The 25123-nt window shown below is 39.7% G+C and overlaps 5 protein-coding genes across 5 annotated transcripts in view; 3 read left to right on the plus strand and 2 right to left on the minus strand.

Annotated features, from left to right (window-relative positions):
• The window catches only part of LOC108051048 (glucose transporter type 1), an 85828-nt gene extending 68426 nt beyond the window's left edge, over positions 1–17402 (plus strand). Inside the window, 11 exon segments of the mRNA XM_044457954.1 lie at positions 551–716; positions 1385–1552; positions 2316–2572; positions 3939–4063; positions 4126–4404; positions 4552–4829; positions 5244–5366; positions 6956–7159; positions 7287–7426; positions 9157–9260; positions 12067–17402. Of these exon segments, the coding sequence (XP_044313889.1) occupies positions 551–716; positions 1385–1552; positions 2316–2572; positions 3939–4063; positions 4126–4404; positions 4552–4829; positions 5244–5366; positions 6956–7159; positions 7287–7426; positions 9157–9260; positions 12067–14558 (4336 nt within the window). The 3' untranslated portion in view covers positions 14559–17402.
• LOC108051049 (glucose transporter type 1-like) lies at positions 9326–12070 on the plus strand. The gene has a single exon (XM_017132987.2). It carries the CDS (start codon positions 10594–10596, stop codon positions 10858–10860), a length of 267 nt encoding a protein of 88 aa, XP_016988476.1. The 5' UTR covers positions 9326–10593; the 3' UTR covers positions 10861–12070.
• A 496-nt stretch (positions 17403–17898) lies between the features above and the next one.
• On the plus strand, positions 17899–19756 carry LOC108051071 (divergent protein kinase domain 1C). Its single transcript, XM_017133023.2, has 5 exons — positions 17899–18202; positions 18267–18419; positions 18474–18611; positions 18752–18960; positions 19020–19756. Exons 1-5 carry the CDS (start codon positions 18053–18055, stop codon positions 19603–19605), a joined length of 1236 nt encoding a protein of 411 aa, XP_016988512.2. The 5' UTR covers positions 17899–18052; the 3' UTR covers positions 19606–19756.
• A 116-nt stretch (positions 19757–19872) lies between these two features.
• LOC108051070 lies at positions 19873–23420 on the minus strand. Its single transcript, XM_017133022.2, has 3 exons — positions 23063–23420; positions 20488–22952; positions 19873–20433 (listed from the first exon to the last, which is right to left on the minus strand). The coding sequence occupies exons 1-3, from the start codon at positions 23388–23390 to the stop codon at positions 20302–20304; spliced, it is 2925 nt and encodes a 974-aa protein (XP_016988511.2). The 5' UTR covers positions 23391–23420; the 3' UTR covers positions 19873–20301.
• Positions 23421–24408: 988 nt separating this feature from the next.
• On the minus strand, positions 24409–24956 carry LOC108051042 (triple functional domain protein-like). Its single transcript, XM_017132980.2, has 2 exons — positions 24784–24956; positions 24409–24639 (listed from the first exon to the last, which is right to left on the minus strand). The coding sequence occupies exons 1-2, from the start codon at positions 24934–24936 to the stop codon at positions 24433–24435; spliced, it is 360 nt and encodes a 119-aa protein (XP_016988469.1). The 5' UTR covers positions 24937–24956; the 3' UTR covers positions 24409–24432.
• Positions 24957–25123: the final 167 nt, after the last annotated feature.

Consider the following 25123-nt stretch of genomic DNA (forward strand, 5'->3'; position numbering starts at 1 on the left):
TCCTTTCTTGGACTTCTGCCCAAGGAGCTGAGTGACTAAGGAACTCGGCAACTGGCGTGCGTTTTCAGCTTCTGTTTCTGTTTCAGTTACGGTTTCAGTTTCAGTTTTTGTTTCTGTTTCTGTTTTCAGTTTCGAACTGTGGCCCATAAAATTTATGTTGCTTCATTCCTCAATAATTGCATAGCTCAGTAAATTTTAATGCAAGCGGTCATAAATAATTTCGTTTTGTGTGTTTCGTTTACGTTTTGCGTTTACTTTTGGGCCAGAGCGAAATAAATAACGTATACGCTAAATAACTCTGTCTCAGTTTCGGTCTGTGTGTAGTAGCGAGCGTAGTGGAATAAGTACTATAAGGAATGAACACAAAGGCATTTCCCCACTGGCGTACTACTAAAATGCATTTTTGCTTGATATTTTCTTTGACTGCGACCCGCAATCGGCAATCTGCAATCTGCAAACCGAAACACGACTCCGACTAAATGAACAACAACCCAACCACTGAAATGTAACCCCAATCCTGGCGTGACCCATGCCATCCACTGACCCACAGTTTGCAAAAGCAAGTTAGCGTGATGAGCATGAATCTGTCAGCGAAACTCGATGAGCTGCAGCGGGGAGATCGACACCTGGAGACGACGGTCGCCCTGTGCGAAATCCGCACCCAGCTCCAGGAGCTGACCAAATCTGTGGAGAGCTGCCAGAGCGAAGTGTCCGAGGTGAGTTGGGAGCCGGGATCCATGGAGATATTAACTCACAGAGTGGCGAAATTCTAAGCAATATTTCTTAAGAAACAAAGAGTCTATTAGCTTGCATATAAACTAGTTAAAAATATAAAACAATTACATTTTAATAACACACAATTCTCTAATAGAATGTGAGTTGTGTTTTTGCATTTTAAATTCAATTATGGATAATTAATTCCTAACCATTTAGAACATCTCTATGTATTTCTATTTATCATAAATAAATAGATTATCACACACAACTGAAATAGACAGTGTTGAATAGACTAACATTAGTTATTTATGCAAATTTTATTAGCAATTAAAATATACATATTTACTTGAATAATATTTTAAGCAAGTTTGATAAAATAATAAATGAATGAATATTAATTTTTATAATAGACCCTCAATAGACTAATGTTCTTTAACATTTTAAATATTAATTCACTGTAAATCAAATTATTTTGCAACAAATTAATCTATTGCCAATAATAAGATAATATTATAGAAATAGATATTTAAAATAATAATACTCATTTAGGGAGGGAGACTCTTTCTAGAAGGATTGCTAAGAATGGGGCACAAAGCACATAGCCCCTGTGAATTGTTATCGAAAATCTGAACAAATAAGAATAAAAATATGTTTTACAAAAAAAAAGGTGAAGCGGGACATGGTGGCGATCAAACACGAACTGGACACAGTGCAGCAGGTGAAGGAGGAGATCGAGGAGCTGCGCGAATACGTCGATCGACTGGAGGAGCACACGCACAGACGGAAGCTAAGACTTTTAGAACAAGTTTGTAGCTTAAATTATTTGCCATGTTGTGTAATTAAATACTTGAATTTCATTTCTCTATTCATGTACAAACCGAAACACCAAGAACCAACTACCAACAACCCAGAGCCAGACAACCACACGACCAAACCACCCAAAACCACCCGAACATCCATCCACCCAGCCACACTCAACCACTGACAGCAAAAACTGCTTCCATGATGGGCAGATGCAAACGCTCTTCGAATTGGTTTCAGTTTTTGCTTACACTCAAATGAATTTGTCATAAGGAAAACTAAAGAGATTTTCATGATTTCAACATTAAATTAAACTTTAAAGGACAAATTCAAAAGTCTAAATTAATATGAGCAATTTTATAAATGAAATTTTAATGGTGTAAAATCAGAAAAGATTTATTTGAGTGTACTGCACACGTACAGACGGCTTCTTCATCAACGTATTTTAAAGGAATTTACCAATGTTAATTTGTTTACGTTTTGTAGCGAAAATTAAATGAATAAATATGAAAACTATTTATAAAATATTATTTTTCTTTTATTTCTTTAAAAATAAGTATATGATTTCCTACATCCAAACACTCTCATTCATCAGACTTTATCTTATGGTTTATTTACCTCTGAGTTTCGATTAGAAGATTGGCCTTATCCAAAGAGAAAGCTTTGGTTTCCGCACACTCGTTTGCAAAGCGTTTGATGGACCCGCCCGCACAGCCCCCACCGAATCCCCACCGTCCCGCCCCCGATCCCCCCAGAATTGTTCACCACTAATGGCACTTACCAATCGAACTTTCCAGGGTCTCACCTTCTTCCTCACCTACTCGATTTTCTCGGCGGTGCTGGGCATGCTGCAGTTCGGCTACAACACCGGCGTGATCAACGCGCCCGAGAAGAACATCGAGAACTTCATGAAGGACGTCTACAAGGACCGCTACGGCGAGGACATCAGCGAGGAGTTCATCCAGCAGCTCTACTCGGTGGCGGTCTCCATATTCGCCATCGGCGGTATGCTGGGCGGTTTCAGCGGCGGCTGGATGGCCAACCGCTTTGGCAGGTTAGTAGAATGCCAAAAAGCTGGATTTACATCTTAGGAATGCATTTTGAAATGTTTTCCTCCGCTTTGTATTTGTACCGCCCATGCTTTGATTTTGAAAACAAAATTGTTTTCCTGAATTACATTAGCAAAATACCAGATTCAAACTAAATAAGCCATATGGATTATTAACTTTTATTAGGTATTTTGATTGACCATTAAACATAGTATTAACACCTAATCTTCTTTGTCTGCCTGACAAATAAAATAATACCGATCTTCCCGTTCACCATTTAAATATGCATATTTGCCCATAATGTGCTCTCCAGCCAGCCAGTAATAACGGAAACTATTTTCGTTGCTGATTTTCTTTTTGATCGCGGATAACTCGTCTATGCTGTTGATGACGGATAGCTGGCCGTTCATATCTCGACATTTTTTTTCCGCAGTAAAGTAATCTACACGAATGTTGTTCTCGATGTAGAAGTATCTCGTACCGATTTTCTCGAAATTCGGAGGGACGACTTTCTTCATAATCACTTCCTTTTGCTCCGGCATAGTTGATTTCGCAGCCAGTTGATTTCCAATCTTTGCCTCCATTCCTTCAATTCTATGTAATATTTCCACAATTGTTGTTTGAATTTTATCCATCTGCAAGTGGGTTTTATTAACCAGTTGATTTCCAATCTTTGCCTCCATTCCTTCAATTCTATGTAATAATTCCACAATTGTTGTTTGAATTTTATCCATCTGCGAGTGGGTTTTATTAACCTGTCGCTGAAGCTTAGGGATATTATCAATAAGTGGCATCAAAGCTGAGAGGCAAAAGGCACCGCATTGATTTGGGGCGTCCTTTAGTATGCACTGTGATTCCTGTGACTCAGTCAGGAAAAAGAGGCACAATGTAAGAAGTCCGAATAAAAAATATTTCGCTGATCTGAGCATTTTAAACAACCGCTAGCGACGAGAGCTTCTAATGAACTGATGTTCTGGACTTTCTTGGCTGACTTATATACCGTTGATGGTAAACTGTTATCATGTTCTCTTGAAAAAATATATTTAATTTGAATATGCTTGAAGCGTTTCCGCTAAAATGTGTATATTTTTTAAAATTCTTTTCACTCCTGTTGTACATCCGGCTACAGTTGATAAGAACTTAACAAACAAAATATTTAGGCAAAATGGATATGGAATATCAAAATATAAAAATAACAATAATAATAATATATGAAATAACTTTAATAACTACAGCAATCTATATTATTTTTATCTTTATAATGTTTACTACTCAAATTCTTTATAAGAAAAAAAACTTTTGAAAATTACTTATCAGTTTGAGTTTTATAATATTCAACCCTTTACTTAACTATTTCTTGGTAAACTACAGAAAAGGCGGCTTACTGTTAAACAATGTGCTCGGAATTGCCGGCGCCTGTTTGATGGGATTTACCAAAGTTAGTCATTCCTATGAAATGTTATTCCTTGGCCGATTTATAATTGGTGTTAATTGCGGTGAGTGCTAAGATTGGCTGGACAAAATAAATTGAAATTACGGATCTAATTCGGATTTCTAGGCCTCAACACGTCGCTGGTGCCCATGTACATCTCGGAGATAGCGCCACTGAATCTGCGCGGTGGCTTAGGTACTGTTAATCAATTGGCTGTGACTGTAGGTTTACTATTATCCCAAGTGCTGGGCATCGAGCAGATACTGGGCACCAACGAGGGCTGGCCCATCCTTCTGGGCCTGGCCATCTGCCCGGCAATCCTGCAACTCATCCTGCTGCCCGTCTGCCCGGAATCGCCCAGATATCTGCTCATCACCAAGCAGTGGGAGGAGGAGGCGCGCAAGGGTGAGATATATTAACTATAATGTCAGGATATAAAGTTATGACGATATTGCATATGTTTACTTGTTGAAAAAGCAATAAGCACTTTCGTTGTTTTTTTGTTTGACTATTTATTCATCTATTGAATTAATTTAAAATTGTATTCTTCAGCCCTGCGACGACTGCGAGCCTCTGGCTCCGTGGAGGAGGACATCGAGGAGATGCGGGCCGAGGAGCGGGCCCAGCAGTCCGAGAGCCACATATCGACCATGGAGCTGATCTGTTCGCCCACCCTGCGTCCACCACTGATTATCGGCATCGTGATGCAGCTGAGCCAGCAGTTCAGCGGCATCAACGCCGTCTTCTACTACTCCACGTCGCTCTTCATGAGCTCGGGATTGACTGAGGAGAGCGCCAAGTTCGCCACGATAGGCATCGGCGCTATAATGGTAGGTTTATACATTTTAAGACCAGACTTCGAGATATGCAAGGTATTAATTACTTTCTGCTGATAGAAAGTTAGGAAATATTTTATATAAATTTATTCGCCACTAATCGATTCTATTTATATTTAAATCGATTTGGTTATAAAGTTTTTTTTAAGTAAAAAATATTATTAAGAAAATTACATATTTCCTTAAAAATCCATACAAGTGATTTCTTTTTCTAGTACTCTTTTTACAAAAGAATGAAAATTTTTGTTTTTAAGGTTGTAGTTTGTTTAAGTATCTTTGTTTTGAGACCTGTAAATATTACCCAATCAACTTAGCCTTAATTAAGCTTTAAAATATATATTATCAAAGTATCAAAGTCATAGGAATCGGCTTTCACATAATAATATTGAAATATTATTTCACCCACAGGTTGTTATGACCCTCGTGTCCATTCCGCTGATGGATCGCACGGGTCGGCGGACCCTGCATCTTTATGGCCTGGGCGGAATGTTCATCTTCTCCATCTTCATCACCATCTCGTTCCTGATCAAGGCAAGTATAGGGGTGTCCAGGATGTTTAGCTGCTGCTCCTGTAAATTTGAAGCCCTGCCTGCAAATGTGAATGCTAAAGTGCCTGCCAGTTTGGGTTTGCATTTGTTAATCCCCCGTCCATTTAGTGATTTGCATATGACTCTGAACTTCTAGAGTTGCCTAGAACGTATCCCATACATCCCATATATGTACTCCCAATCGAGTGCGTGTGTTTATAAATATTTGAATATTTATATAAATATTTTATGCATGAAGTTGTGTTTAACCCCGTCGAGCCCTCAAAACAAAAAACCGAAAAAAAACAAAAACACTTTCACTCACACACACACACACACACAGTCAACTTTCACCAACACACAGATACAGAGCATGACAGTTGTCCCGCGCGTATTTCTATAAATTATTGATGTGAGATATATTTGAATTTATAACAAGTTGGATTTATGACTCTCCCTCAGCCATTAAATGTAGTCTCTTTTTTTTTTCTGTGTTTGCGTTGATGCATTGCATTTAAGTCATAGACGTACATGTGTTTAATTTATAGGCCATCACTTGGTCGCTTTAGTTATTAATTATGTCCTATATCTGCGATTTCGAAATATATTTACGCAGATTGTGGCACATGCATGATTAGCTTTGGAATGCTTTGGAATTAGTTGTGTTTATCTATGAATTTATTACGGATTTTATATTTTTTTTATACACTCTTTGCACGTGGCTTGCCTTTAGATATATTTAAGTTTTCAGTTGCCTAGGCTAAGTTGTTGCACCTGAGGGCTGGCCGTAAAATTTGTATGATATAGTCAGGCATTTGTTTTTAACTATGTCACGCATTAAAGAACAACTGCCTGATTTGAATTTCCAACCCGATCAGCCAACTTGTGCAACTTTCCCGTCCCTCAATTAGAGCTATTCTCGACTTGGCAGGCTTTCGCCCCACAAAACACTCACTCGAAATCAGTTGACGAATTCGTTCTGTTTATTATTTATGGCTTTATTTTCGCTAGAAGCAAACCACACAGTTTCAAAGGCAAGCAAAAGTTTTGAAAAAAAAAAACCAAAAAAAAAAAATTCAACACACAACTCTGCAAAAGTTTTTCGGGCACCAGTTCCACCGACTCCCTCAAAATGGAGACAAATAGTGCAGAGCACCGCGCTGAACTCGCTTTGGAGGTCACCACCTCTCACACACGAAGCTCCACAGAAAAACACTCTCAATGTGACCTTAAGCCTTTATTTTATCCTTTTTTTGTTTGGTAATTGTGTAAGATATAGCTAACTTTACGTACCACTAAGCATTCCTAAGCATTCGTTTGCCCCCAAGAAAGACTCGAGCGGCAGTTCAAGGGTCAACTCTTTGAGAACCAAGAAAACGAGACCAGCCAACCACTCCAAACTACTCAAATTACTACTTTCAATAAGCTAACCAACTCATGCATAAAAGAGATTAGGTTTATCAGGGGGGTTGTATGTATAATTTACCCATATTATTTCGGTGACAGTTCGTTAAACGCGAGTAGAGAAAAAAAGCCTACATCGAGAATGCGAGTACTATGCATTTTGTATAGGAGTTCTTTGGTTATGTGCAGGAAATGATCGACTGGATGTCCTACCTCTCGGTGGTGGCCACCCTCGGCTTCGTCGTCTTCTTTGCGGTGGGACCCGGATCGATACCCTGGATGATCACCGCGGAGCTCTTCTCCCAGGGACCTCGGCCCAGTGCCATGGCCATTGCGGTGCTGGTCAACTGGATGGCCAACTTTGTGGTCGGCATTGGTTTCCCCAGCATGAAGGTGAGTGAAACACTCTCCATTTGTATTAATAATATATAAAAAATATAATAAAAAATACTCATTTATAATGAGATCTAGGTTCAGAGCGCCTTTTCCAATCATGCCTTTTTTGTAATCTCTTTCACAGACTGCCCTGGAGAACTACACGTTCTTGCCGTTCAGCGTTTTCCTGGCCATCTTCTGGATATTCACGTACAAGAAGGTGCCCGAGACCAAGAACAAGACCTTCGAGGAGATCCTGGCCCTCTTCAGGCACAACAACGGCAGGTATGTGGCCCTTTCATTTCCTCATTTCCCAGCTCAAATTCTGCACACGAATCATGGCAATATGTCGAATAGTTCCTCAGCTCTCATAACTTGAAATCAATATTTAAGCAAACACAAGAAACGTTAAAACCACAAACTAGAAAACAAAAATACGAATCTGTATACTCTGCCGTCGATTACCATTACTTGGAAGTTTATTATGCGGTTTGCATAGTCACTGATCCGCTGAACCGAGCTCTTCGGATCGGTTCAGGATTCAGAAGTTTTTCGTTCTTTTTCGTTTTAAAAAATTTGATTTCTCTTCGGTTTTTAACGCACCATAAGTTCGCAAATAACTCTCTGACTTGAACTACGTTCCATGTATGCCCCAAGGACCTTTCGAGATAGTAGACTGTACGGGTAAGTTGCATGAAGCCGCCGAAGAGGAACGATCCGACTCTTAAACTCCGTATCTAAATGCCCCCACAATCAACAATCCGATCCGATGCGTTTCGCTCTTCAAACTTCCACCTTTAAAATGTAGCTCGTATTGCTGTACTTTATTTAGCCACTTTATGTACAATTTTTAACCGATAAAAAAACAAAAATCAAAAAAACGAAAGTTAACCGAATCGAAATTGTGAATTCCTGCGCTCAAAGTTTCTATGAATTTTTCGGCATGTTTGCTTAACTTTGCCTGTACTTTGTTACGACTCGTTACTTTGTTACTACAACTACAACTACAACCCATAAACAACTGGCTGCCGTAAAAGCGAACTAAATAAGACTCATACTAGCCAACTATATAAATACCCAACTATTTAATATCAATTTTAATACTCTACTCTCCAACTCTCTCTCTCTATGCATAGCTATACCGTTACCTATACTTGCTACTATAATTAAGAGTCGCCACCTCATCTTTTTCTGCCCCCCATGTCACGTCATCTGAAATATCAGAATCAGAATCGCTCTCATTGCGCCCCGATCCCCTCATCGATCATTAACTAAAATAAATTGGTTAGTTTACAGTGGTCCACCCATAAACCCACATCATATGTTCATATATGACCCCCCTCCCCCACGCACACAGCCACACCACACGCACACTGATTTATGTCCCGATTTTCGACCATATAGCGAGGATAATGCCAACGAGAACAGTGGCACCACCGCCGACATTGAGTTGTCGCAGAGCGAGTTCGATGGCAACGGCAAGAGTTCCACGCACCCCAAGGCACAGTGAAGCCCCGCTAGGAAAGACCAGCCCAGACAGACACCCACCACCTCGTCCGACCCCTCCAACTTCTAACTTATAGATATCAAACCACCTTCACTCATAGCAATTCTTGGAAGATTCTGGGACGGAAGGCGTGGGAGCCATACTCCAATTAATTACTAGTGCTAGTTTAAATCAATTTAATTTCACGTTATATGTTTGGTTACAAATAAATGTTATTTTATTACCATTTTTATTTGATTTGGTTTTTTTTTATTCTTGATTTTGAAGCCGCGCCTAATAACTTCCAAGCAGCCTCGAACTAATACACAAAAACCGCTACAGAAAAAACCTCCACTTCAAATGTCAAAGTCAGAACTCTTTTTTCGGTGTATCTCTGAAACAATAACAACAACAACAACAAGCAGAACCCAGACAAAACTCTCGAAATTGCTCTCATTAGTTGCAAAGAAATTAAATTTACCAAATACGTTTACACTTAAAACATAATCGTAGAGTGTGCGAATTTCAGGAGTATGCTAAACTGCACAAATAGCTTGGAGCCACAAAGTATGAATTCTGGCATCGAGCATGCCGCCTTGATGGTATCTGAGGAGAAGACCCAACATGACTCACGTAAGAATCCAAAACACGCCAACGTTCCACCTAGAACACCCGAATCCTCCACATCCTCATCCTTCTGATGTCCTGTTAACCGGAAATCCCAAAAAACCACAACCACACACCTCGATTGCGTTTCAGTTTCACTTCCAGTATCCGTTTGAGTTTTTAATTTCCTCGTTATTTGTTGTGTAAATTGCTCGAATCACACATCCAATATTTGCATATCCATATACACAGGTTTGTGAGGCAACACACAAGCCAGCAATGTCCTCTCGGTAAACACACAAAAAAACGAACCCTAATTTTGAATAACTTGTTAACTGTTTAAACTCCACAAAGACACACAATCAAACAAAATGTATCTATGTAAATTGCCCTATAAAACGACACTTGTTCAACGTGTCGCATAATTAATTTTTTGTTTGACAAAACCGAAAATATACCCCAAACACCCTAATTGAAGTCTGAAGGGATATAAAAACACAAAAAGGAATTTACATTTTTACATATTTGTGATATTTTGAATTAACTATTATTTTTAAATCTTTTATAAAAGTGACTAAAAGTATAGTTTGAAGATAGATTTTCCGCTTTTGTTTATTTCCGGAATAAAACAAAAATATATGTAACGATTTTTAGATCCCTAAAAATATAACATGCAAATCAAAACCTTGAACCCTTTTATTTTCTACATATTAAAATCGAATTAGTTACTTATATTTTTCCATCACACACCTATACACTTTTACGAGCAATTGTTTTATGTTTTTGTATTACAAAATAAATATTGCATTGCCCCGATCCATTCAAAATCTCTTACTAACCTCAATCATCTCCACTCATTAATATTAATATGTGTATCTATAAATTTCCGACTGTTATTGTTTGCCTAGACTTTTCTGAATTATAGTTTGGAATGCCACCATCTTGTGACTCTTGTCCTGATTATCTAGCTGCTTGTTATTGTAGAAATTCGATCTATACTGTTCTATTCTAATCTGTAACTAAAAACTGATGCGAACGCTCGCGTCTTTCTGAATAAATTAACTATCTTGCATTGTTTATTTCCATTCGGATTTATGAATTGTGTTTTGAATCAAACAATTTTAAACATTGGAAACCTATCAATCAATCGATCAAAATCAACCATCAACTGGACCCAATACACACGACCAACACTCAACTATTGTATGTAACCAAATCGACAACAACAACAACAACCAATATTGGCGACTATCTGATCTTGCATGAAATGAAATAACAACAAAAATCGAGAAATCCCTTGCCGTACTTTTGTAATAATCAAGTGTTTGGTACGACCTCGTTTTCCCTGACGGTTGAAGGCATGGGTCCCTATCCGCTGAGCGATAGCACCAATCTCCTGGGTCCCGGATCGAGCAACTATGGTCCGGGTGGAGTCCTTGGATCCGGATCCGGATCGGGTCAGTGCTACACGAATTACGGCACCAATCTGCAAACGCCGCAGGCGCCTCGAAAGTGCCACTACGACGAGATAGACGACTACAATTTCCGACGCCATTCGGCGCACGGCAGGATGTCATGTAGGTTGACCCAGCACCGCCTAAATAATAAGCCACCACAACCAAGCTAGTCAGCCACTGAGCCGCCACGCAGCTGAACCACTGAACCACTCAGCCACTCAGCCAATCACGAAAAGCATTTACGTGAAAATGCCCAAAAAACCAAATGCACCCAGTCGAAAATATAGCTTGTAAATCAATATATAGTCGTTAATAACCAACTAGGCTAAGGCTCAAGCTGACGCTAAAACGAACCAAACGACAGTTCGGATCTGATGAATCGTAGTTTATATTGTTTTCCTTTCGTTCCTTTATAGTACGCAAGTGAAGGGGAAACTACTGAACTTGGGACCAACTATCAAAAAGAATCAAGCGAACCGATTGGCTAAGTAAAGAAAAGTCGCACCACTCTCTGAATACAAAACACACACACCAGACACTCAAATCACCCACTCGCTCAAAGATCAGAAAGAAAAGTGCCAATAATGCGATTAAACGAATACGAAAATATTTTAGGAAATCAACTTTCAAAGCAGTTAATACACACATTAAACACTAATTTATCCAACCTTGAAACATCTGTATCCAAAAGCATTAAAAATCATTTTTTATTTTAAAACTCAGCCAATTAAAACACAATTGTTCATTCTCATGCTTCAATAAAAAATCCACTAAGTGTAGAATAGTTTTTAAAATATAAATTTTCAACAAAAAAAACTATAATTGGCTAAAATTTAATGAATTACAGCTGTGGTATAAAGTTTAGATTTAAATTAATACAAAAAAGGATGTCCCTTTAGTTCTTTTGCCTTTTCCACAGCTGTCCAAAAAAGTATGCTACAAAAAATGAGAAATAAAATCATTCAACCAATTCATAAATTAATTAATCAATCAATCAGACCATCAATAATGCAGCCCTTTCGACTTCATCAACGCCATGTGAAAGTTGTGTTTTGTTGGTTTTTATTGACTGTGCATGACTGTTTGCAAGCGATTGCAAGCGATTGCAAGCGTTTTTATCGCCCCCCTTCAATTGCATGCGTATTATTGGCATGGACTTTTTGCATGCACTGTTTTTAATTAGCAGCAGTAGTGAATGAATCGCAGCTAAATCGCCCGAAAAAAAAAAAAACAAAAACACCAGCCCGCTAATAAATTAAGTACTAACGAAGCAGAGTAAGCAACAATTTGGCCCGCCGTATTAATTGCTTTTTTCGTATTCTCGACTTTGGTTCTGTTCTTTGTTTTTTGTTTTTCGCCACCATTTCGCTGGGCAGCTGCATCCGAGCGATTTTTAGAAGGCGGCCGAAGTACACACCAGGGCCGGAGCGCTGCCTCTGCGCCCCATCACCCTCGTCAGCCTCCACCTGTCTGCCCGAGCAGCGGGCCTTGACTGAGGAGCGCCTCGCCTCCTGACTCTGCCAGTGTTCGTTCCACGAGTCGCGCTGAGGAGCCGCCTAACCGCCAGCAGCTCCACCACCAGCCGCAGCCGCATCAGCAGGTGCACCACCAGTCCCGCTATCCCACACACGAATACGTACACTGTAGCTATGAGAAGGAAGTCGTTTGTGATCAGGCCAATCCCTTGCAGCAGCCGGTGGCACCGCCAGTACAGCCACCGCCCATATCGCACCACTGCCAGCAGCAGCAGCAGCAGCAGCGCAAGCATAGCCATAGTCCGCACCACAGTCGCCACACCTCGCCGCACTCGCCGCACCACCCGCCATCCGGCACCCAGCACCACCATCACTCGCACCACAGTCGCCACCGGAGGAGGCGCCAGGGCAGTGGCAGTCTGCCCGGCGCCCACCAGGCCTCGGCCAACCACTCGGTGGTGCGTGCCCCCATCTGCACCAGTCGTCGCCACCGCTCGGTGACGGATATATCGCTGAATGCCTGCCAGGATCCGGCCTGTTCGGATCGGGAGGTGCAGGAGATACTGGTGCGGCGAACCTGCTGCAACACGGCCACCAACAGCTCCTCGCGCACCGAACTGGCCCAGTGTTTCGCCGAGGAGCTCTATGGCTCCTCCCGTCGGCCGAGCAGTTGTTGCACCAGTTCCGACTACTGCTATCAGACGGATTCGACGAGTCTATATGGCTCCCGTTCATCGCTGAGTCGCAACAATTCGATTAAGTCCGCATCGGCGGTGGTGCGCAAACATCACAGGAGTCAGAGGAGCTTGCTGCCGGAGCATCGCCAGCCCAGTTACACCTCCATATCGTTGAGGGGCCTGAATGCCAGTCGCCCCAACAGCCAGTTGGGCTCACTCACTTCCATTTTCGATCGGGCCAAGAGCATGGCGCCCGAACAGGGATCCACACTCGAGCGTCAGAGTTCAAAGGGCGCCCTGAGCAGCACCGAACTGCCCGAATACGCCTGTTCGCCCTCGCCCATCCGCTGGAGTTTCCTGGCCGATGGCCGATCGCCCTCCGAAATGGAGGGAGCTGTGGGCGGAGGAGGTGGCGCCGGGCAGGAGGAGGAGGAGGAGGAGGAGGAAAAACTGGATGCGTGGCAAGTGCCCGAGCCGGAGCCCGAAATGAAGCCGTGCAGGAAGATCACCAGTAGTAGCTCCGTTTATGATGAGGGTCCCAGCACTTCGGCGGCAGCTGCCAGGAAGCGACGCGGAAGCAAAGGAAGTCGGGGCAGCAAGGGCAGTGGCAGCTATCATTGCGAGTTCGAGGATGAGGCCACCACCACGGTGATGTTCCATCAGGATGCCGGCGAGGCGTACAACAACTGCTGCAGCAACAACTACAACTACATACAGTGCAACAGCTACTTGGATCAGGACCTGCAGATCACCAGCGAGGACATTCATCAGTATCTGTCGAAGGGCGATGCCACAGCCAGCGATATCCTGAACAACTCGAAGAACTATCCCTTTCAGCCCTCGAATGCGTTAGAGTTTCAGTACAAGAATAATTTCCAGCAGGGTCAGAATGCGAATAACAATAATACCAATACCACGAATACGGCTTCGAGTGATGCCGCCGAGTGTTTCCAAAGCTACAGAGCCAGCTCAAAGGAAACGAATCTGAATCAGAGTTCCACGGAACAGCTCTCGCCCACAGATATTAACCTGTCGACGAGCTCGAACAATATCAACATAGTGTTTAGCAGCAGTCTGGAGCGGAATGCCAACGAGGTGAAGTTCATAAACAACCGAAGTGGAGGTGGTGGTAGTGGTGGTGCAGCTGGCAACTCCGAGGTGGGTTGTGAGGGCCATCATGCCGGGTATTTGCCCTACACCTATCCCAGCTATGATTACACGAACATGTCGGGTAACTCCCACTTCGACAAGCCTTTGGGCATTGACGAACTGCCCAAGGAGTTTGCCGGGGCCGGGGGACTAGGAGGTGGTGGTGCCTCCACCACCAGTGAGCACTCCTCGTCGCTGCCATCGCCACAACCACTGACGCACCACCAGCAGCTGCACCACTTCGAGTCCTTCGACGCCGCCTCCGAACATAACTTGCTGGCGCAGCCCATGTCCCCGGGATCACCGCTTTCGGGTTCTGTAAATCCCGCTGGGGATGACTTTGTGCAGATGCATCACTACCATCACGCCACCTCACCACCGCACTCACAATCGCACCCGCACCACAGCCACACCCACGCCCACGCCCATGTGCACCACCTGCTGAGCCACCCGAGCTCGTCGCACCACGCCTACGATCTCACCGAGGAGCAATTCCGGTTGGGATCGGCCCTCAAGCGAGTGCGCAAGCGAGCACGCAAGTACACCGACTTCCTGCGCAAGAAGTGAGCGGTTCCAGGACTCACTGCATCCTGCATTCCGCCCCGCCCCCCTTTAGATTCACCCTACTTCGGGCGCAAGTATCTGGTGGTCTCGAAGCGCCGATCGCAGAGCCTGGACGAAGACTAATCTAATGTGGCGACTGGACAAGCAATAACTGAAGCAGCGGTGATGGACGGCCGACCGAGAACCATATTTAAAATTAATTACAATTTTTACACTGCCAAAAAAGTTAAGAAAATTAAAGTTAATTTTGTGCTAAGCCAAAAACTCTGTTTAAAGCGAGGATCACACAGAAACACGAAAAGAACACACATGCACAATGGGGAGAGTGGATTTTGAAGGGTACATAAATCGGGAATATTAACTTAAGACCATGGGGAGTTATAAATATTTTTCTTTCGAATTATAGGGGTTACCTCTTCGAATTACAATAGAAAATCTGAAATAATAAAGAGACCAGATAGAAATAGCAAATGACCTATGAATATCGGGGTTTCTTAAATTAGAAAGGTAAATAAAAGATAATACCACAAATATAGTTAAAGGAAATAATTTATAGTTTTTGAAGAGATCATTTTAGAGCCTATAATTATGATTACCTTTGATAAATTCACTCCCCCAAATGCACAAATCACACATACGAATCACATCAGCTGCAAACACAAGAGGAAGAAGAACAACGACTATTTTAAATAATGAAAAGAAATACTTAAGCTAACAGTGCGTATACATAATAAATACAAGCGATAGGAGAGGAGAACATTTGTATATTCAACTTAAACATTAAGCGAAGGTTTTGAATTTGCATATTTAAATTGACTAAACCCATAAACATAGTTAAGAGCCAAGGCAAATGGAAATAATAATGCACACCTACTCAAGCCTAGATGATAGAAAAACCAATCCAACATACCAGTTAAAGCTAGCTATAAGGATGCGATGGATCAGATCGGAGCAGCGCCACAAGATTTAGAGTTTCAGCAACCGCATATGCAACAGCAACTGCAACTAATGAATAATATTAACCATTAATTAACAAACAAAACAGAAAGACAACAGCAACTGTAGTTTGGCACACTAAAGGCAAAATGTTTAAAGTTTAAAAGAACAAAAAAAAGAGTTAAGATTACAAAGAAAAGTGAGAGTTTTGTTAGCATTTATTTGATATGCGCGTTTTTCAGGGACTGCTTGCGATTTTTGTATTAAAGCAATAAGCCGTTTTGCTCAAGGATTAAATACGTTCACGTTTTTTTCCCCAACCCAACAATCTTTTCAATTTTATCGAGATTCGTTTCAAGTGTATTATCCCCAACAACTGTCTTCCAATTATATTTTCTAGTCGTATCTCTCTATAGCCTCAGTTGCTTTCAAAAACCTAAATAACTAAATGTAAACTAAGCACTCCAACCTAATTTAATAGCCGTTGAATCAGACGTACCTTGCGTGAGAACAAAACGAGAAAATTGTAAATAACTGCTGTTGATTAATTAATAACCTAATTTACGAGTAACTAACTAAATGAACTTAATTTGTAGTAATTAGCCGAGGCGAATCATTATGAATTAGTGAACCGAAAATAATAAATATAAATGCACTGCCAAAAACAAAGGTTTTAAATAAATGAACAACAAAACAAGAACAAGATCGAAGTAAGAGACGATGTTCGCAAAACCAAATCGAAAATGAAAACTGCTGTAAATATAAGAATGAATACATATAGAGAAATCATAGACATTTTTTAAAGGCACATTAATTAACGAGGAGCATGCAATTTGCAGATTTTTTACATTATTTTAATGAACTAAGCAAAACAATAATGAGTTAAACGGAATAACGAAACCAAAACAAACAAAATTTAAAATGCAAAGCGACCGCGCGATTTTGTAACAAAATCAAAAGACAAAATGTTAACATTGCGTAAAGTTAAATCAAGAAAAAAAGTATAGACATAAAAGCAGACAAAAACACAAAATGGTAAAAACAACTCAAACACGGCACCGGAAACGGAAACGGAAACGATACCGACTATTTGGTTGTGAGTTCGATCCGATAACCGGACTGGTCTTAAGTTGTGTGCACTACTCGAACTGTAAATAACAGATCAGAAGCCGTAACAATTAGCCGTAAATACCACCCCCAAAAAAAAAACAAAAAAAAAACGGACGGAGTTAAAGACATTATCCAGTAATAGGAAATCGACTATGGAGAATATCTAAATCCAAGGCAAACCCTTTTTCAAGTTCACGTAGCGAAGACACAAACTTACCCCAAAGTTACCCAAAAGACCCATGAATCGAAAGGATTTCGGTCCAGGGGCACGATAATCACACACCAAAAACCAAAACCAGCTGCAAGAATTAGCGAGAGATGCCGTTTGAAATATATAGCTGAATTAACACAATTAACAATGACATTATACCCTAGCGGTTTTTTTTACATGTTTGTACTTTAGTTGGTGGTTCGGATATGTTCTAGCATTTGTCATAGCCACATATAGTTGTGTACATAACTAGTTAAAATTGTGCATACTGAACGGTTATCTTAAGTATATAAATACACGCAAAGGTGAATATTAGAGAGTCCCCTAAAAGCTAAACACACTCAAAAAAAACCCGATACAGACTTGACACGGATTAAAATTCAGATACACTAAGAATCGCGAGCCCCAATTTAGGGGCTGCGAAGGACAATGCGCGGAAAGTAAAGCGAAATAATAATTATATTATTAATATACAACAATAAACTTGAACCTAGGTATATGATTCTGAATTTAAATCATTTTTAGTTTAGCAGAACAAAGAAACCAAAAGCAAAAATGGAAACTCTAAACACTTGAATGAAATTAAAAGACAACTTATTAAAAATACAAATAAAAATTGATGAATTAAGTAAAATAAATTGCTCAATTTAGCAGAGAGTATAAATAAAGAATTATACGTTAAGTAATAATTTCAAAATACACACTTGACTTATTTCTGGGAATGGCAAGGTAATTAAATACACCAAAAAATAAACAAACAAAAAAATAAAATAACATTCTTAATATATTGTAATTTAGATTTCCTTTTTTTTCCCTGATAAAAATATTTTCTTGAATTTTACTATTCTAAATTTTGATCTTACTGTTAAGATCTAATATGTTTTACTTATTTACATTAGTAAGTGATTTTAATTAATACATTATTTAAATAAATTTTGCAGAAACTTAAATGACAAAAACAATATTAATTTTTTGACAGAAAAAACTTTGTATAAAAAGTTATAATTTTTTTAAATGAAAAGAATGCGTATTTTTAAATAAATAAAATAAATGTGTGCTACAAAAAAAGGATGATTTGCGAGCACTGGTTGCGATACTCATCGATATGCAGGATTGTTGTGCGCATGTCCAGGATGTGTCAGTTTTCGGTGACAGTTCTCTGGGCTTCAAGTGTATATACCGTACCTTTGATGGGGGTGTCTAAACGAATTGGATAAAATGAAAATCTTAAGCATTTAAAATGCTTACCGCCCTGCGTCGAAAATTTCGGTTTGGAATGCAGCGCACGGTTTTAATTGCGGTCCTGCTGGCGGTGGGCATTTTCAGCTACGCCTTCCTCAACCTCAAGTTCTGCTTCAAACTGATGTCCCACCGGAGCCTCAACTTGATGGTAAAATAGTCATTTTATTTTTTATTTATGTGTTTAATAAAAAAATACCCTTACCCTTAATCAGTGCCAGAAATTCGAAAAACATGAGTACAGCGGCGCTCTGTGTGAAGAACTTTGTGGTTCGCAGTCTTCCTTCGACAACTTCCAGTGTCCACTGAATGATATGAAAACTATACTCTTTACGGCCGAGAAGAATGGCGATATGTATGCGGTGAAGGTAGGTCGGGAGCTTCGGGTTTGGCTGTGACTACTTCACTACATCCACTTTTAGCTGGCCCGGCATAATGATGACGAACTGAGCTGGACGAACAGCAAAGGGGAGTCCATATATCCCAAGCTCGAGGAGTTCCATGAGATCGTAAAGCTGCATATCATACTGGCCTACAATGTCACCCTGGATGATAATATGGTAAGGCTCTGGGAAAAGTAAATCAACATAAATATTTGTCAGCCTAAGAACATGCAAATAACCATAGACTTCGTTTCAAAAATGCATTTATAAGTACGAAACTGGTATTGCAATAACTTGATTACATTACTTACCTGTAGATCCGCGCCTTGGTTAACCAGGAAATAGCCGATGATAATTCGCAGCAAATGGTTAGTTTCTGGAGACTGTTCAAGGACAACAACTACATGATGGGCAAGCTCTTCGACGAGGAGTCCATATTCCCGGCAGTTCTGGGTTCCTGTGGGCCCTACTATGCCACAGAGGGATTGCAGATCGTGCAGTCGAACCCCAGCATAATGCAGTATCTGTGGGTTATAAGTTATACTCCTAAGTCCCCTTGATTGTGAACGTTTATTACACTTGCAGGGCCTCCAATCGCTTGCAACGGCTGAAGCACGCCCTCAACATTATGGAATACATTTTTCGGCTGGACGAAATGAAGCCGGAACCTCTGAAAATGTGCAAGATGCAGGTGAATCGCTTTGGCACCGCCTCCGAGCGAAGGTTGAAGTACCAGAGTGCGGAGCACGTCTATGTGGAGAGCCAGCTGGACAAGCGGCTGTCGAGGGGCGTCAAGTGCCACGCCCAACAGGACTGCCACTTCCACTCGTGCAGGGGCATGTGCGACGAGGATAGGCAATCCTGCACCCACATCCAGCAGAACAACAACTTCCAGATATTCTGCGAGCACATCCTCCTGGGCGGAGGAACCTTCCAACCGGGTCTCCTCAGCGGAGTGCGCCTCTCGAAAGCCCTCCAAAAGCTGGTGAGGATGTGCGTGCAGCCGCCCAAGGAGCATCAGGTGCCAGGACGCCAAATGGCGCCCAATATGCAGCTCGCCTTGCGGCTCTACAACGAGCTGAAGCAACTGCACCAGGCTGCAGCTGCATCCGCAGGATCAGGATCAGGATCCGAGATTCCCGACGAGGGACAGGCTCGCCGGGGAGTCTGAAAGTCTGAAAGTCTGCGAATCCGACGAGTCTGGAAATCGGCTGAGGGTAGATCAATTGGCGCACAGCATGCTCAAAACTGATAGCATTTTTACAACTAGTGTTAATTTATTAAACCCAAATAAAACAGAAAATGCTTTTAACTGATTAAAACCAATACAAGATTATAAATTATAGTTTTTTTTTTCATCCATAACAAGAAAACATCTCGAAAGACTTGAAAGCCATTTAATAAGTTTAAATTTAACTTGTTAGAAACCGAAACAAAATTTCTGATAACTTGTGTAGCAGAAATGATATTATGGACTTTAGTTTCGTTTTATTCAAAGGCAAGAGTTGGCCAGAGTTTTCAAAAAATTAATATTATTATTATTTTACATTTATATGATATTATTGGCTTCGAAAATGGCGCAACTTATATTTCTCGAAACTACTTTAGTTTCTTTACCTGCTAGAAAAAAAGTTTAAGTGGTATGTTGTGTTATTGAAATACTTTCATAGACATTCGCGGAAATTGAAGTTATAAGTAGAGTAAAGGGCTGTCCATATATTACGTCATCATAGCATTGGCTGATGTATTTGCGATAAATTATTTCTATGTAATGATCTAAATGATCATAATAAAACTTGATTACCCCTAAAATAACATTGGTTATAAGAAGAGACACCATCTATCAAAGTAAACAGTCCATACGTTATCACTCATACCAATCCATATCTATGGATTCAGAGTCGTCGGATTCTTCATCACAAGAACTAGTTTCTACTACCTCATAATGGGGTTCGTATGAATAGGAAACATTCAAGTACGCCTCATCAATCTCTTCTACCTGCAAGCAGAATATTCGTAATAACCGGCCAGTTAATATAATTATTATACTTACATGAAATTTCAAAAAAGTCGATTTTGGAAATATAGTAAGATTCACCGGTTTTTGAAGGGCACTATTTCTTACAGATTTCAAAATATTGTTCACTTCGCTCACAAAGTTTAAAGCCACCGTCCCCCAATATAGAAATTTCAATGTGACGCAATCAAGCATTAGACAAGATTGAAAAATCGGCAATAGGCTATTGCTATCTATTCCAGCAAGATCGTTTTCCACTATTTGCAATGACTTTAGTTCATTTAGTTGACCAAGGTCTGACAAGTTGTTGCACGTTTCTTTGTAGTCAATATGTAGTTGAATAAGCGATTTAATTTGTGATATTTCACGAATCTCATCGGAATATCTAATTGGTGTATGCAGCTCTTGTAAAGTGGACTTACTTTTAAGTCCAAAAGCCCGGTAAAATTCACTAAGCGAGTCCTTTGCGTCAGAGATGATTAATTCTTTTAGACTTTTTATATTTACCAATACTTCTATGCCCGTCTCGTTGTGCAACTTGCACTTCAAGGACTCCAAAGCTTCAAGTTGGCTCAAATATTTACATTCACTGAATCCAATGAAATCATTTAAGTCCAATTTTCGAAGAGTAGATGGTGATTTGTGAGCCAAATCTCTCAAAGGATTTACTAAAGGGTTAATTTCGTTTTCACTAAATTGTTCAATTTCCAAGTGCTCTAGATGGGGTAATCGAACTAAATATTGAGCACATTCTGAGTTGACGAATTTTGCATTCAATTTTTTAAGACCAATTATCTTAGAAATTTCAGACATTTCTGCAATATCAATGGGTTTGTTCCTTATTTTCAGTTGCTCCAGCCGAGTTGTACTATTTGAAGAAAATGCGGCAAATAATTTCTGTAGGGAATCGCTTGGATTTGATATGTTTACGATCAATTCTTCAATACTGGAGTTCGATAGTTCTGACAAGGATTGTATATCTTCCAAGTCAGAAAAAAAACAATCTAGTTTTTTCAGTGAGTTTATTCGGGAAACCTTTATAACTTCTTTGGGGACGAGTTCTTCGAAATAACGAATGCTTTTAATTATATTCTTCTTAGCTAGTTTAGTAAAAAGTGGGCTTAGATTTCCTTTTCCAGATATGGTCAAATCCTTAAGATTATTCAAGTTGGCCAATTTTGCAATTCCAGTTAGATTTAAAAGGGAGCACGACATTATCTTAATGGTTTGAATTTCTTCCACGTTTGAGATATCTTTGAATCTTGTTCTTTCCAATTTACTTATTCGTAATTCTTCTATCGGACTTAAACTGTTGGTGGCGAATGCTTTCAAGAGTCCATTTACTGGAATAAGAAATCTCCATCCTGAGATTTCGAGGATGTTAACGCCCGTAAGTTGGGCAAGAGGAGTGAGAAAATCGGAATTAGGCCAACCTTTTAACCAAATCTTCAGATGTTTTTCCTTCTTGTTTAAGGTAATATGAAAATCTTCGCAAATGATGGAGGCTTGCACATGACATGCGGCAAGCAGATTGGGGATATGTCTAGAAGTATTGTTATCAATTATATCGCGTCGGACTTCAATTTGCAGATGTTGCATGTTGGTTAATTGATTTAGAGACTTGATTAAATTCCAGTCAGAGAAATAGCACCCCAAAAATCGAATTGATTCTATTTTTGCAAGTTCTATGCACTCTACTTCATTTACGGTTTGATAATTTAATTTTACTGATTTTAATGCAAATGACCCATTTGGGACCATTGATTGGAGAAAATTTGCAATTGTGTTAGGATAATTTAAGAAATTACATTTTTTATGTATAACTAGGCGATTTAAATCGGGTAGCTTTGATAGAGCGCCCATTTGGCTAATGTCCGATTTTTTATGTAGCTTTATCACAAGCTCTTTCTCACATCGGTTATAGGTAAATCCTACACTTTCGCCCACAGTTATTGTTACTACAGACTCCTCAATTGAATTACTGTTCTCCAACATTTGATTTAAATCGTACTCGCATCTAATTATACAACCATCTAATATTAAATCCCCTTGGCTGAACTTATAAGCTTGGTATATCTTGAAATGTTTTAACGAGTCAGAAATGGCAAACGTAATCGGCTGACGTTCATCGCTTATAGAATCTTTGATGATCAGTGTCAATGGTTGAAGATTTTTAGGTCTGTGCCATTTTTTTAAATCATTACAAAATTGCACTAGAGAACCACTTGCTTGGATTCCCGAGAAACCAAACGTTTTTAAATTGGGTAACTTCGCCAGCGATGCAAATTGGGCAGCACAGCCTCCAGAGCTTAATGTAATTCTCAGCTCCTCAAGATTTTCGCAATGGGGTATTGTATGGGGGAGACTTCCATGGATTACAGAACTATCCAAGACCAACTTTCTCAAATTCGGGATGGAGGTGCAGATGTCAATTAATTCTTTCCCAGTAACATTAACACTTATCATTAAGTCCTCGGTGATTGTAAGGTCCGTAGAGATTTCTTGAAATAAAATCAGTTCGAAATTTATTGATAAAAGGAAATCTTAAGATCCTAACCTGAAATTATAAGGCTTATCTATCTCACAAATGCATATCCGGACTATGACTTACCTTTTGTCTTAATGATTACGTCTTTTTGATGCCCAAAATATAGTTCAACGTTGAAATTTATTTTTTCTCTAATATATTGCAGGTGAGATCTCCAGAAAAATTCGTTTTCGTTTGATGATTCATTAGCGCGTAAATCTATTAGCAACTTTGTGATCCTACACGCAAGATCTAACTGAAGATCCTCGTACAAAAGTTTGTGATAAGCTTCAAACAGTTGCAGGAAAAATTCATGGGCCAACACAAAGCTAATTAAATCATCACCATTAATCAGAGACCATTGTTCGATTCTTGGCTCTTTCAACTTGCAATTACTAATCACGTATTTCATTATTTCCAAAAGACAGTAGTGGTCAAGAATAAATTCGCCGTTTTCGTCCATTTTGTTAGACCGGTAAGCTTTTCGACAAGTTCTATTAAATAAAAGATAACATATGAATAATATTATTTAGTAATTGATAAGGCAATAAGAAATGAAATCATTAAAATGTTTCCGGATGACCTAAATATTCTTATATATGTATGTATTTTTGACAATCAACAAAGCTGTTCGTCGTTCTGAAACATTGTTTCTGTGATTCTTAAGGAATGAACATTAATGTTCAAATATACAGTAAAACTCAAGTAAAAAAAATTGGTTACTTTACATCCTTTTATTTAAATTTTTTAAATGTTTTTTTTTTTAACTCAAAGGCAAGATAAAAAATTAAAGATTTGAAAATATTTCAGATTATGTTAAAGTTGCCATGTTAAATTCGCTCGGTAGAGGCTCGACTGTACCATTTTTCAGATAAGAGTAAAGATGTATACATATACATAAGTAATTATGTAGTAATTAATGTATAAAAATAATGAGCATGGCTTATCATCAACATTTTTTAAACAGCAACGCGTTACACCGTCTATAACTTCGGAAAAATTACTCGGATAAATCTAATAATACGCACTTTTTTGTTTTTATTAAATTATAACTTAATTTTTAGAATATTACAGAAAAAACCAAATAAATACCTGCGCACCGTGGATATTTTTAAAAACTTTGAAACTCTAACCAAACCCCTAGAGTTGGATGCTATAGTTCCTGATCACTTATTAAATTTCGAAGCGGACGGGTTGAGCTTTTGTCGCAAACTGCTTAATAGCCGATAAACAACATGCGAATTATCTCCCTCTTATTTACCATTCACCTACTAAAAACGAATGTAGTGTTGAAAAGCACCCAACTATGAGCGCAAAATTTAAAACTTATTTTAAAATATTTAACGTATTCTGAAAGTTTTATTTTAATTCAAATCTTGCCATTGCAAAACTCGCTCTAGCTTGCTTTCAAGCCTTCTTACACATTAATTTTGGAATTCTTTCTCAGAAGACGTTCACTTGTTTTTGGTTGACAGGGGATTGGAGAGCATAAAGATAAGGTCGTTCTGTTGTTGCAGGATCTTGTTCAGCATGTCACGCCATCCCGCGTAGTTCTCCGGCGACGCCGCCTGGCAGATGATCGTCATCTCTGGGATCTTGGGGTCTGTCGACTTGATTTGAAAGCGGCAGTCGCCCAGTTCCTTCATTTGCATGTGATTGAGCTGGTGGGGCGAGACGGATATGTTTAGCCATTAAGAAGTTTAAAATACAATTTGATGCTTGACTTAAAACATTGGAATATATTAGCATCCTTACATTTATTTAGTAATGGTAATTAATTATGACTCATAAAAACAAATTCTTACCTGTATGTGCGATCGGTATTCAAATGTGGGGCTGGAGAACTGATTCTTGGCTTTCTCAATATCGGCAAAGATGATGATCTGCTGGAAGAGGAACACCTGGAACTCGCGATGCTTCTGCGAAGCATCCACCAGGCAGTTCATGGGTCGCTGCATCAGCAGGCTGCCTTGTGCGGTGATCTCTACAAGTTTATAAATTATAGTTTTTTTTATATTTCGAAAGACTAGAAAGATATTTAATAAGTTTGAATTTAGCTTGTTAGAAACCAGCGCAAAGTGTGACAGAAATGATATTATGGACTTTTGTTTTGTTTTATTCAAAAGCAACCGGTGGGCCAGTTTT

This window comes from Drosophila rhopaloa, unplaced genomic scaffold (genome assembly GCF_018152115.1).
Source record: "Drosophila rhopaloa isolate 14029-0021.01 unplaced genomic scaffold, ASM1815211v1 contig_163, whole genome shotgun sequence".
Taxonomy (NCBI): Eukaryota; Metazoa; Arthropoda; class Insecta; order Diptera; family Drosophilidae; genus Drosophila; species Drosophila rhopaloa.